The 17,244-nt window shown below is 28.9% G+C and overlaps 1 protein-coding gene across 1 annotated transcript in view; it reads left to right on the top strand.

Moving 5' to 3' along the window:
• The window catches only part of LOC100214012 (G8 domain-containing protein DDB_G0286311), a 59,973-nt gene that overhangs the window by 13,455 nt on the left and 29,274 nt on the right, over positions 1-17,244 (top strand). Inside the window, exons 6-7 of the mRNA XM_065800792.1 lie at positions 7,375-7,445; positions 8,206-8,310. Of these exons, the coding sequence (XP_065656864.1) occupies positions 7,375-7,445; positions 8,206-8,310 (176 nt within the window). The remainder of the gene's footprint in view (positions 1-7,374; positions 7,446-8,205; positions 8,311-17,244) is intronic.

The following is a 17,244-nucleotide window of genomic DNA, read 5'->3' as shown; positions in this document are numbered from 1 at the left end:
GGGTTGCGTTGAAGTATTAGTTGGTTGATTGTAAGATCATCATTATATTGTACTCTACTATAGGTATAGTTCTCAGTTCAGTTTGGTACTAGGTTTAACGGTTTAGAGGTATGGATTCTAGGTTTAACAAGGTTCATATTTTGGATTTAGGGTTTAAGAGAGATTTTCAAATATAAAAAGGATTGCCTCCTCGCTTGTACTGAGTAGCCTCCTCGACTGTGGACTCGACCTCTGGAGCCTTAGGGAAACAACTTCAATAATATTAATAAAAAATTTAAGTAAAAATTAATTTATTTATATTAAAAAAAATAATTCTAGATAACTATTATAGTATATATAATTCCTAAATAAAAAGAATTTGTTAATTTTTTATTGCTAGAAAATGCTTTAACAAGAGCCTATAAATCAGCATACAGAGATGTTAAGGATGTAGCACTAGGGAAGGCTCTACAGAAGAGTACGCAAGGTTTAAACTTTAACTAAATTAGAGAAAATCAAAAGAGTTTATTAGCTTGGTTTCATCTTTAAGAACATCCAAACTATGATTAAATATGAGTAAGTTACATATGGGGTACCTGAGCAAATCTAATTTAAAGGAAATTAAAACATTTGAAGATGCTTAAGTTTAAGGCTTAAGTTCATAACATATTCAGCGCATCAAGTCAATAAATGGCATCAACATTTTAGCTTTATTTATTTTAGTAGTTCTTTAAAAGGTATTGAAATAAAAGTAGTGAGCAATGCTGAATGACCTCAAGTTATTGTTTGTAAAAATTTATCTGGATTCTCTAGTGTCTAGAATCTATAAATCAGTTTCCTCTGTCTTATCAATAGTTACAATGATGATTAGAGGTGTGGATCAGCTAATATAAGGCTAGCATTTTTACTACTAAGTGTTAACAGTGGATGGTTGTTTCCAAATCAGAAATATAAATTAAAATGTAAATAAATATGGAAATGATATCAACAAAACATCAAATAGCATATATATTTTGCTTTTTTTTGTATGCTAAAGTGCTTGTTTTGTAACCAAGATGTTTTGAATTTTTATCCTGCTTTGAAAAGTTTTCAAAGCAGGATAACAATTAACAGATGACTTGAAAGATTGCAATTTATATAAAGCAGGGAAACAAAATGAAGGGAGCAAATTCTAAATGTTCCAAGAAAAAAATGAATAAGAATTTTTGGAGCACAGTAAAGGAATGAGACTTGATTGAATGATGAGTGACATGAGAATGAGTAAAAGAGAAGGAATGTGACAATGGTTGAAGATTGGCTGCAAGAGCAGGTCCGACTATGTTTGCAATGCATTTTTGCACTTTGTCTAAAAGAGAAAAGATATTATTGGAAAATTCGTTCTAGATATATCACCATTAATCCATACAAGAACGGATTTGAGATTTATAGAGATAAGGAATAGAATCCAGGAGTAAGAAAGTGGCAAGCACGATAAATAAATGCAACCTTAGCAGGTGCTAATTTTGCAATATATATGGTGTATGGTTTCCGAGAAAGATCGCAAGTGAGAGTTAATCCTAGAAGACGAAGGGTAGATGACTCATCGAGTTATCAAGTTCACCAGTCATTGAAACCCCCACGCTGTGGCAGAAATGAGATCTTTTTCAAAATCAAATGCCTCCTCCAAGCAATCAGAGAGTGTTGGCTTCTAATTAAGATAAGAATAAATGGTAGTCAGGGTCGGACTAGCGACGTAAGTTATGGGTATTTCCCCCGGGGCCCCGCTATGTCTGAAGGTCTAGGGCCTCTATAAATTAAGATATATAACACATATAAAACACACAAAAATACAAATTAATAATAACTAATTATTGTTAATATGCATCAATTTTAAGGGTTTTTAAGGGTTTAACTTATTTTTGCTAAATTTTTTGCTACCATAAGGATCCCATCTGTGGCTCCCCCCTCCCCTGGGCTCTTTAGTGCTAGTCTGATCCTAGTGGTAGTATCAATCAATCAATCAAAATATTTCTGAAATATTTGATATTAGATTTCAAGGTTGTTTACAAATAGTATAAACTACTAACATTAAGTAAACACCTAATGACAATGACTAAAATAGGAATGGTAATAATAATAAAAATAACATTTATAATGACAATAATAATAATAACAATAACAACAATAACAATAATAGCGATGATAGTAATAATAATAATAATAATAATAATAACAATAATAACAGTAACAATAATAGTAATAAGATCATGTTATTTTAACAATGGTAATAATAATAATATAGTAATTTTAATAACTAGCAGAAAGCAACCCGTAATGCGGGTTATGGTGGGTCTGTTACATTACTAATTTATAGTTCTACAATTTAAAGTTGCAAAACCTTAACTAATACCCTTTTAGAAAAACGCCTTCAAGTTGAACAAACTAGACCATCTGTAAAATTAACATAAAAAGTACGAGGTAAAATAATTTACACATTATTTGAGTAATTTACAACTGACATAGGTCATATCAGTGTAGGGCAGAGTCATTTTCCTCAACATTCCTAAGTTCAGCACAATAAGTTTTTAGTTACTGACACAAAATAATAACTTTTCATCATGCTTTAAATTGACGAAAAACTAAAGCTAAAATCTTGTCATATTTTTTATTATATGAACTTTAATTAATTATTAAGATTAATATGAAGTATAAGAGCATAACTTGAGATTTTGAATGAAAAGTCCAATTTCTTTCAAATTTTTACTGAAATGTCAAAAAACTGATTACAAATCTAAAAACAAATGAAATTTTACCAAATCTAAGCAATCTAATCTTAAAAGTTCATTTAATTAAAATATGCGCGTGCAAAAGTATCCGGACAGAAAAAAAAACTTGAATTAGATTTTTTTTTTTAACATTTTTAAAATTGAAAATGTTTTATTTTAAAGTAAATTGGTTTAGTACTTCGTCGGGAAGACCTTAGCATTGATTACTGCTTGAGAGTGACAAGGGATTGAGTCCACCAGCTTCATAATCACAATAATTTTGATTTTTCCCCATTCTTGTTTCAGAGTATTCAATAAATCACGTTTACTTGTTGGTTTTCGACCTGAAATTTAACGATCAATGAGCTTACATAGACATTCAATAGAATTAAGGTCAGGACTTTGCTAAGGCTATTCGATTAATCGAATTTCTTTGGTTTAGAAAAAGTTTTTCACAAGAATTGAAGTGTGCTTTGGGTCATTGTCATGCTAAAACATCCTTCCATGCAGATAATATGACTAAATAAATAAATAAAATATAAACAGAAAAGTACTGAGAAAATCACAACTAAACAAAAGTTACTACAAACAAAACAAAAAATTACGTTAAGTACTTTTGGCAAAAAAAAACAAACAACGACAACTTAAAATTGAAAATAAAAAACAATAATAAATAAAGAAAAAATAATAATAATAATACACTGTAGAATAAAACATATAATAAATGGCTGAAATAAAAATAAATATAAATTTTTTATAACTATGTAGAAAATTAGATTATACTATTTAAAAATAATTAATAACTAAAAAATAAAACAAATACTAACTAAAAATAAAAAGTAAAACTTTATACTCTAAAAACTAAAGAAAAATCATTACTACGAGACTGCATAACAGCATAACTAAAAAATAAATCGTAAATAAAGCATCCTAAGAAATATATGAAAGAAAACTAAAGAAATATATGAAATAAAACTAAAGAAGTATATAAAAAAATTAAAAAATCTTGATTTGCCGATTTTTTTTTGATATACAAATAGTTTTTTTTCTTTTCCATTCTTTTTATTTATTTCATTCAAAAAAAAAAATAAAAAGCTACTAAATCATCATTAGCAAACAATGCAACCTTAGATGTGAGAATTTCTAGGAGATCGTTAATGTAAATTAAAAAAAGTATAGGGCCAAGAATAAAACCTTAAGGAACAACTGAAATTACAGGAAATGAAGAAGAGTGCTGTTCATCTATGACAACTTTTATTCTATGATTGTTAAGGAAAGATTCAATAGTCTTAAAGATGCTACCTGATACATTGTAAGAAGAGAGCATATGGAGAAGACCAGCGTGCCAAACTTTATCAAAGGCTTTAGAAATGTTGAGTGCGATATCCTCAACCTCTCTATATCTATCTAATGCAGTATGAAATCTATCAGTTATTACCCTCAACCAGGCTTGGACAGGAATAGTGTGTGATCGAACGCTATTGCTGATCACACAAATAATTTTTTTTGTTGACAACTTCACCACGACTGTTTATATGTTTTGGCGATTTAAATATTTCAGAAATGCGCTGGCAAAAGAAACGCAAAGTTTAATACAAAAAAAAAAATTCAAAAAACTAAAGAATAAAGAAAAAAATTCCTTACAAAAAAGAAAACATACAAGTTTTAAAGTAAAACTCAAATTTGAAGCAAAAATTACTGTTATGTTTTTAACTGCTTTTGAAATAAATTACTTTAAATCTTATCTTATGAAATGTTTTATTAGAGTTACGCAAAATGCGTTTACAATTTACTTCTAATGGTTGTTTAATTAATAGCATATTTTGTTTAAATTATTAAAAAGTTAAATTAAATTATTGAAGAAAAAAGAAAAGTTATATTATTTTTAAATCGTATAAGCATTTTTTTCAAAAAGTTGCAAAAGAGGAATTGTTTGAAAAAATAACATTGTCTTTTTAAAATAATATTTTTTAATCATTTCATGCTCTAATTAGTAAGTCAAGTTAAAAAAAAAAAAATTTAAAACAATTCTTTGTAAAAATAGAAATGAAATAAAAATAACTGTTGTAACCAGATAACTGTTGTGACCAATGACCAGTCTGAGCGTTTTGACACTGCGACCATTGACCAGATGACCAATGTGATAAGATGTTCATTTTGGTAGCTGTTGGTCTCTGAGGGAGTAGAAAGTACTGCTTTTTAAAATGGCTGACATTCTTATGAGAAGTATATTTTCGATGTGTTTGATTTAATTTATTAGATTTAATCTCGTAAAATGCCTATTAAATGTTAAAAAAAATAAAAGATAATGTTTATGTCACAATGTATTCCTTTTAAATCCGAGGACTGTGAGCTATGGTTTCAAAAACTTCCAAATGAAAACTTGAGTTTCCAAATTATGGGCGAATTTGGGCTTAGCACTGGCCTAAAGATACCAAATTAAAAAGTGTCAAAGGTAGTAGTTTAGTAACAATGCATCCTCCATCAATCTTTAAAGGTATACCTTGTCTTGTAACCCAATACTGTCCAGAAAGCAAGATGTCATTGGATTATTGTGCTCTAAAAGAAATAGTTTACCTGATGAGTTTGAAAACTTTAAAACTAGACGCTATACAGTTTATTTCAATTGTAAAAAATTTGGAATCAATGATAAATAACTGTGAAGAAAAATTTTATTTTGTTGAAAGAGAAAACAAAGATATCGTTAATATCATATTAATATTGTGGAATAGTACCTATTTTTTCAATATATATAACTTTAGAAGATTCTGGAGAAATTTATTTCACTGGATATAGCTTAGTTTTACAAATTAAACAGTCTTTTTTAAACAAGGGAATTGTTAAATATATTTCTCAACTGGAGGATGCAGTTAATTTTGTTGTTAATAATGAAACAGATTCTAAGCAAGCAAGTTATATTAGGTGTCAAGTAGGTTTATTAAATAAAACAAGCAACACTCCATTTTTTTTAAAAGGCATTATAGATTCATTATTCTTTATTAAAAATCTCAATTAGTATATTTTGATCTTGTAGAGAAGCTTTTTTTGCCAAGTATACGCCAGTTGCAACAAATGATAAGCTAAGTGAATAATCTATATTTAAAGATGATATTTAAAGAGCTTTCTAAAATTCAAAAATATTGCTTTATCTTAGCTTATAAAAATTAGTTTCTAAAAACAACTTTTTTTTTACAGATGTTCTCCAGTTTGTCATGTTGAGTCTCAAATGAAGCAAAATTATATCAAAATTTCAAAAATATGAATCATATTATCTAAAAGCGTTGAAAAATTATAATCAAAAAATCTTGTTTAGTTCAATATTATTTTATGATAAAGAACACATTTAAGGGTAGGAGAAAATCTGCTTAAAAAAAAGTTGTTTAAGAAACACCCTACTGATGAGGTATACATAAAACCTGGGCTACAGTTCTCTAGTGGTGAGTTATTTTTAACTAATCTACTAAAAAGCCAAGTTTTTATTATGTTGAATTAATTTTATGTTGAATTGCATGTATTGTTAGGACATATGCAATCAGATGCACTAGAAAAACAGTTTAGGAAATATCGCAAGAATCAGGTATCACATATCTGATAACTGTGCAAACTGATACTCAAAAATTTTAAATTGATAAAGCTAGATTTTCGCTGGACAAGCAAGCAGATCTTACAATATTTCCTTCTGTTCACCACCACTGTGATAAGTGTGAACTTGATGCGAAATTTGATCAATATGTGAAAATTGTAAGGATCAGTTACAAACAAATATACAAACAATACAAACAAGAGCTTTTACATATTACAAGTTTTAATACTTTCAAACTTCCAGAATTACATTTAATTCTAGAGAAAGCAGAAACACCTTTGATTTGCTTCAAAAAATATGGAGATTTTATTAGTTTTTAGAAAAGGGGAGGACTTTGAGAATCTTTTGACAATTTAGTTTACTTTGTTATTTATTGTTTTTTAATATTTTACAGGGATTATCTTATTTTGGATATTTCTGTTAACTTTTAGTTTTTTCGGATTTCCTAAAAGGATAGAGTTTCACCATTGCTGTGCAAGAGATGATAAATTGATATTTTTATTAATTCTAGTAAATTTCAATTGCTTTTTCAAAGTGTTATAAAAGTTTTCTACCTTTTGGCAAACATTTTTTTAAACAATTTTTGGAAAAAACAACTTGAAGATTTTGGGAAAGAATGTTCAACAAAACAAGCAAACTTTTCAACTTTAAAAAAAAATTCTTTATGAGCAAAAACATCAAAAATATTTTATTTTAAAGTTAATAACTTTGTTTTATTTAAAAAAATTCATTATTTGTATCACATGTGTAAACAGCTAAAATAATAGTTTGTAAAAGAGTCATTTTTAACTAAAACCAGTAAACTGTTTAAATCTTTATTGTAATTAACTTATTTATAAACGTAAAAATAATTCCAACAATATTTGCTCCCAAAAATTAATTAAAATGTTTTGTCTTAACAAAGCTCTTTATTTGTTTCTGAAGTTTGTTTACCAAAGCAAATATAAAAAATAATTTTAACTGTAAAGAAGTCGACCTTCTCTAATTTTACAAAAACGAGCTGATGTGGCCTGTTTAAGAAGGCCTTGATTAAAAACATTTTAAAAAGTTGTAATTTTATTTTTGTAGGTGTTGGAGTTATGTTGGTAAAGTTGGAGGAAGCCAACAATTAAACATTGGTGATGGGTGCGATTATACAGGTATTTAATTGTTCATATGGTTTCATTATGGTTTTTATGAGTCCTTACTCTCACTCTAATCCCTGAAAAAAAGAAAAAAAGGAAAAAAGGAAAAAAACACTCCTCACCCTCAATTTGTATTGGTATTTTGCATGTGCTGCAGAAGACAACTATTTTTTGGACTAATTTTGTTATTATTATTTCTTTATTTGAAAGTATTAGATCAAACTTTTAGTGACATATTAGGTAGCGTACAAATATTACCCCAACTCATATTATAAGTTTTATTAAGCTGGTATCTCTATAAAATTGTTGTCTTATTTATCAATTAAAGAGTTGTTTCCTTCTATTACAATTGTGCACATGTTAATTATAAAATAAATTAACTATAAACTATTTAATTTATTAAAAGTTGTTTTGTTACTTATTAATTATTTAACATAACTAACATAAATTAACTTATTTAACATAAATTAACTTTAACATAACTAAGAGAATTAGTTATTAATTACTTAACGTAATTAAAATTAGTTTTTATGCTATTATTTATTATTTCTATTATTTATTATTTATTATTTGCTATTTATATATATTGTTATTTATATAATATGCTATTTATATATATTGTTATACTTCTCTTCTGTTTATATATTTATACTCTTCTGTTTATATGTTTATATGTTAAATGTTATTTTTATTAGAATTTATGTTTAGCATAAATTTTACATAACATTACCTTGTGTTAACTTTATCATTAAAAGTTGTAGATAAATCTTTTTAGGTATTGTATTGCACGAAATGCTTCATGCTATGGGTTTTATACATGAACAAAGTCGATGTGATCGTAATACAACAGTTACAATTGTATACCCAAGCATACAAGCAGGTAACAAAAAGGTTTACAAATCATAAGTTTTAAATAAAATGAAAAATAAACAAGAGTTTTCTTGTGAAATGTATCTTTTTGTGATGCAATAATAGCATACAGTTGGCCTACTATACTGTCAAGTTAAGTAAATATAGATTGCTCAAGCCTGCAATAAACAACGTTTTAGCGCAATTTATGTCAGGTCAAGTTATCCTGCTACTGGTAACATGTAACCCAGTACAATCTGCTTCGCATCCTGCTGCCTTGTAAGATACACCTTATTAGGCAAAGGCTAGGAGATGCCAACTCCAACTTAAAACACCCGCTGCTCTTGTGGAAGGCCTCCTACGCAAAGACTTAAGGGCTAAACAGATTCTACCTATTGACCAGCCTTGCATCCCGTCTTCATCTAATAGGCTGGCGCTTATTATTTTTAATAAATTGTTTTCAGTTTAGGATGTTTAATCCTGGATCTTCTTGACTCATTGCATGGGTTTTGCTTGTGTCTCTATTTTTATGATTAGGCAACTCATTCTATTATCTCCTAATGAGGGTACAGCTTTAAAACTCAGTTTTATGGTTCTGAGGTTGGTTGGTAGTCAGGTTTTCTGAACTCTGTGGCAAATCTCAGAGAGGCTGATTTTATCAACAGCTGAAAAATATCAAAGTATAAACAGTGCCATGTTGTACATGGATGGTGTTTCTGTTAATACTTTTGGTGTGCATTGCCAAGGTCACATTTGGACCCCTTTGTTACGGCTTAGGATTTATTAATAGTAATGAGGAAATTGCTTGGGCTATTAAACAGTGTACTGAGTACTATCTATGCTTTGAGTCAAGTTCTTTAACAAATTTAAAAATGAATAAAATACCAAAAACTATAAAACACAAAAAACCATCGTCGTCACCAAGTTCTCTAAACCTATCATTCACTAATATTCATAGTCTTCGAAGTAACTTTTCTTCTGTTAAGTCTTATCTCTTGCAAAGTTCACCAGACCTACATGATCTTTGTGAGACTAATTTGAGTTCACCTGTCTCATCTTGTAATCTTAGTGTTGATGTTTATCTTCCTTTGATTCATGAAGACTCCAATAGTCACATGGTCTGGGCATTTACATTCATAAGAATTCAGCCATTTGTCGAGAAACTAGGTTTGAATCCACAGACTATTCTTTTATGTGCTTTCGTTTAGCATCACTTCAATCTATCGCCTTTCTCTTTGTTATATTTTGCTCTCCTTCATCTCAAGACTGCACTCTTTTTGATGTTATTTCTGATCATATTGACCAAGCCCTCTCTCTTTATCCGTCAGCAAATATTGTTGTTGTCGGTGACTTTAATGCTCAACACGCTGAATGGCTTGGCTCTTGTGTCAGTGATTCTGCAGGTAATAAGCCCCACAACTTTTGCCTTTCTCAATCTCTAACTCAAATAGTCAACTTTCCAACTTGTTTTTCAGATGACCCAAATCATTTACCTTCTCTACTCGACTTATGTCTTGTATCTGATTCCATTCAGTGCTCAGTTTCTCCACATTCCAAACTATGATCAGAAGGACCCTTAGATGCTTCTGATCATAGTTTGATCTCTCTAAAACTATAATCTCACTCTTCTTCATCATCTGAATTCCCCTATCATCGTACCTCTTACAACTACCTAATAGCTGGCTGGGACTCTTTCTGTGATTTTCTTCATGATGGCCCTTGGGTAGAAATCTTTTGTCATTCTGTTGACAAATGTGCTTCTTACATAACTTCGTGGATTCATGCTGGCATGTAATCTTTTATTCCCTCTTGACGATTTTCATTCCCTCAAGCCTCACTCTTCTCCATGGTTTTCATCACATAGTGCTGCTGCAATTGCCGATCAATACTATTAGTTCCATATCTATCAGCAAAACAATTCTCCAGAAAACAGACGTCTGTTCATTACTGCTTGAAACCATTGTAAAAAGGTTTTATCTAACACCAAAGCCCGCTATTCTAAGGTCATGAAATCTCATATTTCATCACAAAAATTAGGCTCTCGTGACTTCTGGAGAATCTCTAATAGTTTCAATAATAAGGGCAAATTGGTTATTCCACCTCTCTTGTATGGTTCAGACTTTGTCACCTCACCTAAAGACAAAGTTGAATTGTTTGCTAAGAACTTTTTGTCAATATCATTTCTTGATTCCACTAGTTGCGTTCTACATGATATAGCTGTCAAACAGGTTGATCCATTGCTTCACATTCGTATCATTCCAGCTTCCGTATCTAAAGTGATTTCCTGTTAAGACTCTTCTGCAGCTTGTGGTCCGGATAACATACCTATTATAGTCTTGCAGAAGTGTTCACCGGAGCTGTCATCAATACTTTCAAAACTATTCGACAAGTGCTTATCAGAGTCTTGTTTTCCAGCCTGCTGGAAAGCGGCATCTGTTATCCTTATTTTCAAAAATTCTGGAGAGTGATCTGATTTGTCTAACTACTGTCCTATTAGTCTTTTTCCTATCATAACCAAGGTTTTTGAATCTTCACTAAATCTCTCATCTTGAATCTAATTACTTACTTTCTGATAATTAATATGGATTTCAATCTTCTCGTTCTACAGCTGATTTGCTAACCAATAACCAGTAATAACCAATAGGTTTTATTGTGCATTAGATAAAGGTGGAGAGGATAAGGCCAATGCTCTTGAGATTTCTAAAGCTTTTGATAAAGTTTGGCATGCTGGTCTTCTCCATAAGCTTTCTTCTTACAGTGTATCTGGTAACATCTTTAAGCTTATTGAATCCTTTCTTTCCACTTGTAGTATAAAAGTTGTCTTCGATGGACAACACTCTTCTTCTTTTTCTGTAACTTCAGGGGTTTCTCAAGGTTCTATCCTTTGCCTTATACTCTTTTACTCTTTTTAATTTACATTAATGATCTTCCAGATGTTCTGACATCAAAGGTGGCATTGTTTGCTGATAATACTACCATTTATTCTTGTCATGATAAGAAGCCAACACTCTCTGATTGCTTGGAGGGGGCATGTGAGCTTGAAAAGGATCTCACTTCTGCTACAGCATGGGGCTCACATTGACTGGTGAACTTTAATTCAGATAAAACTCAATTTTTTTCAGCCAATTTTATTGTAATAATTTTCTAAATTTATGAATGGTAATGTATTTAATGAGTCTCCCACTCTTCATCTTCTAAGATTAACTCTTACTTCCGATCTTTCTTGGAAACCATAATCAAATCAGTTGCAAAGTTGCCATCTGCTAAGGTTGCATCTCTTTATCGAGCTCGACACTTTCTCACTCCGGATTCTATTCCATCTCTGTAAATCTCAAATCCGGCCATGTATGGAATACTGTTGCCATATCTGGGGCGGATCTTCTAATGATGCCCTTTCTTATTTAGACAAGGTGCTAAATAAGAAAGGGCATCATTAGAAGACCCGCCTTTAAAATGCATTTGTAAACTATGTTTAAAAATGCATTTTAAACATAGTTTACTCTTCTCTAAAGAGCTAGCGTGTTACTCGTCATTCAATTAAGTGTCATCCCTTTTCTGTGACTGTTCTTGAGTGCTCCAAAAACTCTTATTCGTATTGATTTTTTCCTTGAACATTAGTCCTTTGGAATTCGCTTCCTTCATCTTGCTTTCCTGATTCATACAATTTGCAATCCTTTAAGTCGTCTGCAATCGCTATCTTGCTCTACAATCTTCATCTTTTCTCTTCCAGTAACTTCCAACTCTAATTAGTGGTTGCTTGCAGCCTTGTTGGAAGGGAAGATGTTTAAAAAATATATGCATATATAAATAAAGGTGATTCAAAAAACAGATTGTAAATTGCAGACCTGTTTAGTGAAATATGAAAGAAAGATATGGTTAAGTATGTTGAAATAAAATCAAATAATATAATGTAGCTTTAAAATATTCCAAATTGTTATAAATCAAAGCAAGCGTAATCAAAAGCACATTTGATATATATAGCCTAATTTAATCTGTTAATATTTATGAGTTGCTCAGCCCAAATTTTTCATTTTGCAAAGTTGCTCGAATCCAATAAAAATTGTTCATATTTTATCATTTATTTTTCTATTTTGCTAATAAATTTAAAAGTGTTATTGATATTTTTATTATTTGTTAGTCTTATAAGTCATTATGCATAATACATTGTTATTTTTTTTAGAAAATTAATTAGTTAAAAATAAAATAAGTTGGCAGGCATTCAGGACACCCAGTGTAATAATTCATCATAGAGTTAAGTTTTTGCATCAGTATTGCACTACTGCTGAAGTTATTGTATCATCCTAAAATTACAAATGAAATCATTTTTTTGAATAGAAATACGTTTTTAAAGACACGTTATTCAAGCTTGGACAAGAATGACATGCGATTGCACTCTGTAACTGACCACGCTGATAGTATTTTTTCTTGACAACTTTACTACGCTAATAATATTTTTTCTTGACCACAGCTGTTTTAACAATTTAAATTTCAATAAAAAAATAATTACGTTACGAACAACAATTAATTGTTGATCTTTTTTAACGTTTTATTTTTAAGCGATGGCTTTAAAGAAAATAAAAAATTAATTATAATGATCGTTTAAAATAAACACATTTTGTGTAAATTAAAAATGTAAAAAATTTTTTAGTAGGCATGTATTTTTCATGATAAATTAAACATTTGAAACTATTTTTCCATGTCTTTCTAAAAATCTTTAATAAGATTTTTTTTTTTAAATACTTCAAATTATGAAGTTTAATTAAAATCTTCCTTTTGCAATGGAATGATTTAATTGCTTTATTTTTATTTTGTTTCTATTTTTATAAAGAATTGTTTAAAATCTTTTTTTTTATACTTCACTAATGAAATGATTTAAAATTTCTATTTTAAAAAGATTACTTTAATTATTAAAAAAAAATTTTTTTTTTTTTGCGACTTTTCCAAAATAATTGTTTACGCAATTTAAAAATATTGTATTTTTTTCAATTCAATAATTTAGTTTTATTTTTTAAATAAACAACAATTTAAATAAAATTTGTTCATTTATTAAACTATCATTAGGAGTAATTTGTAAAAGCGTTTTATGTAACTTTAATAAAACGTTTCAAAAGATAAGTTTTAAAGTGATTTATTTCAACCGCAATTAAAAACGTAACAAAAAGTAAATTTCGCCTCAGGTTTGACTTTTTTGAGTTTTATTTTAAAGCTTATATATTTTCTTTTTAGTTAGGAATTGTTTTCTTTTTCAGTTTTTTGAATTTTTTTTATAATTTTCAGACTTAAAAAAAAAGACTTAAAAAAAAAGATTTAAAAAAAAAAGACTTGAAAACGCTAAGCTAAACTGTTTAACTTAGCATTTCTTTTTTCAGCGTATTTCTTAATTGTTTAAATCATCAAAACATCTAAACAATCGTGGTTAAGTTGTCAACAAAAAAAATGATTTGCGTGGTCAGTAATAGCGTTCCATCGCACTCCTGTCCAAACCTGGTTATTAGACAGATATTTTCAAAGTTGATTTAAAACAAATGGAGACTAGAAGTCAAAATGAAGTATGGTGTGTTGGTCAAACTACAGCTGTGATCACAGGGCACAAGTTGCCATCTAAAAGTCTTACAAACTTATTTCAAAATTCAAACTACAGGTTCTATTAACTGTACATAGGGACAGAAAGCTGTTACCCGATTTGAACAACACAGATGAAGTGGATTGACAAAACTGGGTAGGAATCTAAAATGGGTGATGCCTCTATCCAGTTTTGGATCCCAAAACTAAATAGAGAGATTGGTAAACAAATGATTGGAACATTTCATATGATACTACTTCAAGCAACACAGGTATACATTTAGGTGCTTGAACCTTGCTGAAAAAATTAGTTGGAAAGTCTTTATTATACACAGCCTGTCGACTCCATGTTCATGAAATGATTTTATCCCATGTTTACAAAATTCTGAACCATCATTTGGTTCAGAGTTTAAGTTATTTTAATGAATTCACAATCAGTGGAGTAAACTTAATTCTGAATCAAGGTTCTTACCTGATACAGATCTTGAAGTATATTGTGCCATCAGTAGTAGAATTTGCTGTAAATATGCTGCAAGAAACAAAATAACGTCAGAATAATTATAAAGAATTTTTGCAACTGTTGATAATTATTTTAGGAAAAACTCCAGAACGAGGTGAAAAAAAAAAGGTGGAATAACTTTTTGTTTGAAATAATCAAAAAGTAGCATTAATTCAATAATAATTTTGAACTTTTGTTTTATTTCTTAAACCACACCTGTGAACTTCAATATATTATATATCAATCGGAAGAATATACAACAGGCTTTCAGAGTTTGTTGTTAAATATTTTATAAAGTTACATTTCATGCTGTAAAAACGCAGAGAAAGATAACTTTTTTGACTAGGAAATAATAGCATGTTTGAATGTGACTTTTATTAAATTCTGTATGTTTCTGTAAAAATCTGAATACGTATGGATAAACTTTGATCCGTCTTCTTTTAATCCATTATGGGTTTTGATGCCGCCTGGACACGGTCAAGAACAACTATTTTCAATTTAAAAATGTTTGTACTTAAATTGATTTTTTTTTTTTTTTACATAAAACATGACTGTCATTTTCAATCAAATTTTCAATCATAATATTGTCATAAAAAGATGTATTTGCGGTAACTTTAAGACCTACTATTAATATAACCTCAAAATACTTCCTTTAAATTAATATAATCTCTAAAGCTTTCGCAAGTTGAAATAATTTACAAAAAATCTTTTTGTCAATTTAAAAATATACAAATTGTCTTAAAGTTATAGAATAAAGATTTTTTTTCTTTTGTGATGTTATTAAAATGTCGGAATGTTTAAAATTTTCGGAGAAGAAGAATGTTATGAAAATTGAAGGTGCTCAAGAAAAAGAATTAGAAAAAAAATTATTAACATTACAAACAATGTACAAACAAAAAATGAAGGATGTTTAATACTCCAAGTATAAATTTCATAAAAAGTCAATTTCCTGGTTAGAACATAAATTTAAAGAAGTTATCTAGAAACTCTCAAACGTATTAGAAACGCCAGAATTAAAGAAAGGGCAGCACACATTGGGGAGGGGTAGCACACATTGCCTTTTAAAGACAAAAGAAAACGAGCTAAAAGAATAGCAATTTCTAATCTGTCTGAAAATGTCTGAAAAAGCTGAATATGGTACAAACTATATACTTGAAACAGCAAGATACACAGCCATACAAATAGGTAATAAGAACTTAGAAGAAATTATCATGTGCATTCTACAAGATTAACAATTGGCATATGATATCAATAAAAACATTGACAAATTGATAAAAATAAAAAAGTGTCTCCAAAAGAGGGACTTGCTTTTCTATTAAATTATGGTTGTAAATCTTATTGTCCATTTAAGAACAATATTAATATGTTTGTCTTATTAATTATCAACGAGAAATATTCATGGTATAAAATTCCTACTTGTGTTCATAAAGTGTTAGCTCATGGAGCTCAAATCATGGTTGAATTAATTTTTCCAGTTGGATCTTTTGGCGAAAATGCTAGAAATGACAAATGTCATAGAAAAGATCGTATGGATCATGCAAGAAAAGCCTCAAGAATTAACAACTTAACTGATGTTTTTTGTCGAGGTTTAGAAAAATCAGATTCTTATATTTCCAGTATCATTTTGAAAAGTTGTTTGAAGTCTGTATGTAAATCAGTACTACCAGAAGAGGTGTTGCAACTTTTACTGATTGAAAACTCCACAAGAAGTAAGGATGTTAATGAAGAGGTTTTACCTGAACTAATTGATGTTTATTGACAATTAGATTGCGTTGATATAGATCCGATAGCAGTTTATCCGATAGCGAATAAACACTCAGCTATAACTACAAAATTTACTTTTAATTAAAATAATTTGAAACCATTATTATTAAATGATATCAGTGCTTCTATTTTGCATTTTTTTTTCTTATTCCTCAAGTCCCCTTACTTGGGAAAACCTCTTTTGTATTTATTTAAAAAAGTCAATTTTTTTGATTATATTTTTAATCTAATAATTTTATTTTATGTATATTAAAGAATATGTTAAAAATAAAATTGGAGCGTCATTTTTAGCACTGAATAAAAATGACTGTCATGTTTTATGTTTAAAAAAAAAATTGATTTAATTAGAAACATTTTAAAATTGAAAATAGTTGTTCTTGAGCGGATCCAGGCGGCATCAAAACTCATATTGGATAAAAAAAGAAAAAGGGTCAAAGTATATCCATACATGTTCAGATTTTTACAGAAACATACAGAATTTAATAAAAGTCACACTCAAACATGCTATATTTTCCTATCTTTCTCTGCATTTTCACAGCATGAAATATAATTTTATAAAATATTTAACAATAAACTCTGAAAGCCTGTTTAATATTCTTCCGATTGATATATAATAGATGGAAGATCACAGGTGTGGTTTAAGAAATAAAATTTGACTAAATAATTGTTCTTTGAAAAATGGCAACTTTGAGCATCTGCAAGGAAGCGCCAAGTGGTCTAAAAAAATTCTTTCAGAACATGAAAATATGACTAATTTGCAACAATCTTGCATAATCAGAACTTTTTATATCGGATTTTCACAAATCTTGAATTAATGCCACTTTTTGATTATTTCAAACCACTGTGCATAGGCTTGTACAACATATTGTATAGTAAGATTTTTTTTCTGTCTCAACATTTATATTGTGCAGTTTTTTTTGTCACATGCATGTAAAATACATTTTGCATGTCTGTGACAAAAAAAAACTGTACTAATACAACATTTGAAATATTAAATATATAGTTATTATATTTTTACATTTTTGTAAAATGTTTTTTTATTTTATAGTTATTGTTAATTTGTTAATTTCTGTTGATAAAATTATTTAAATTAAAAATATATTATTATATTTTAAACTAATATTAAAACAGAAAGTTGTT

This window comes from Hydra vulgaris, chromosome 07, assembly GCF_038396675.1.
Source record: "Hydra vulgaris chromosome 07, alternate assembly HydraT2T_AEP".
Taxonomy (NCBI): domain Eukaryota; kingdom Metazoa; phylum Cnidaria; class Hydrozoa; order Anthoathecata; family Hydridae; genus Hydra; species Hydra vulgaris.
This window is presented reverse-complemented; position numbering and strand designations above follow the sequence as displayed.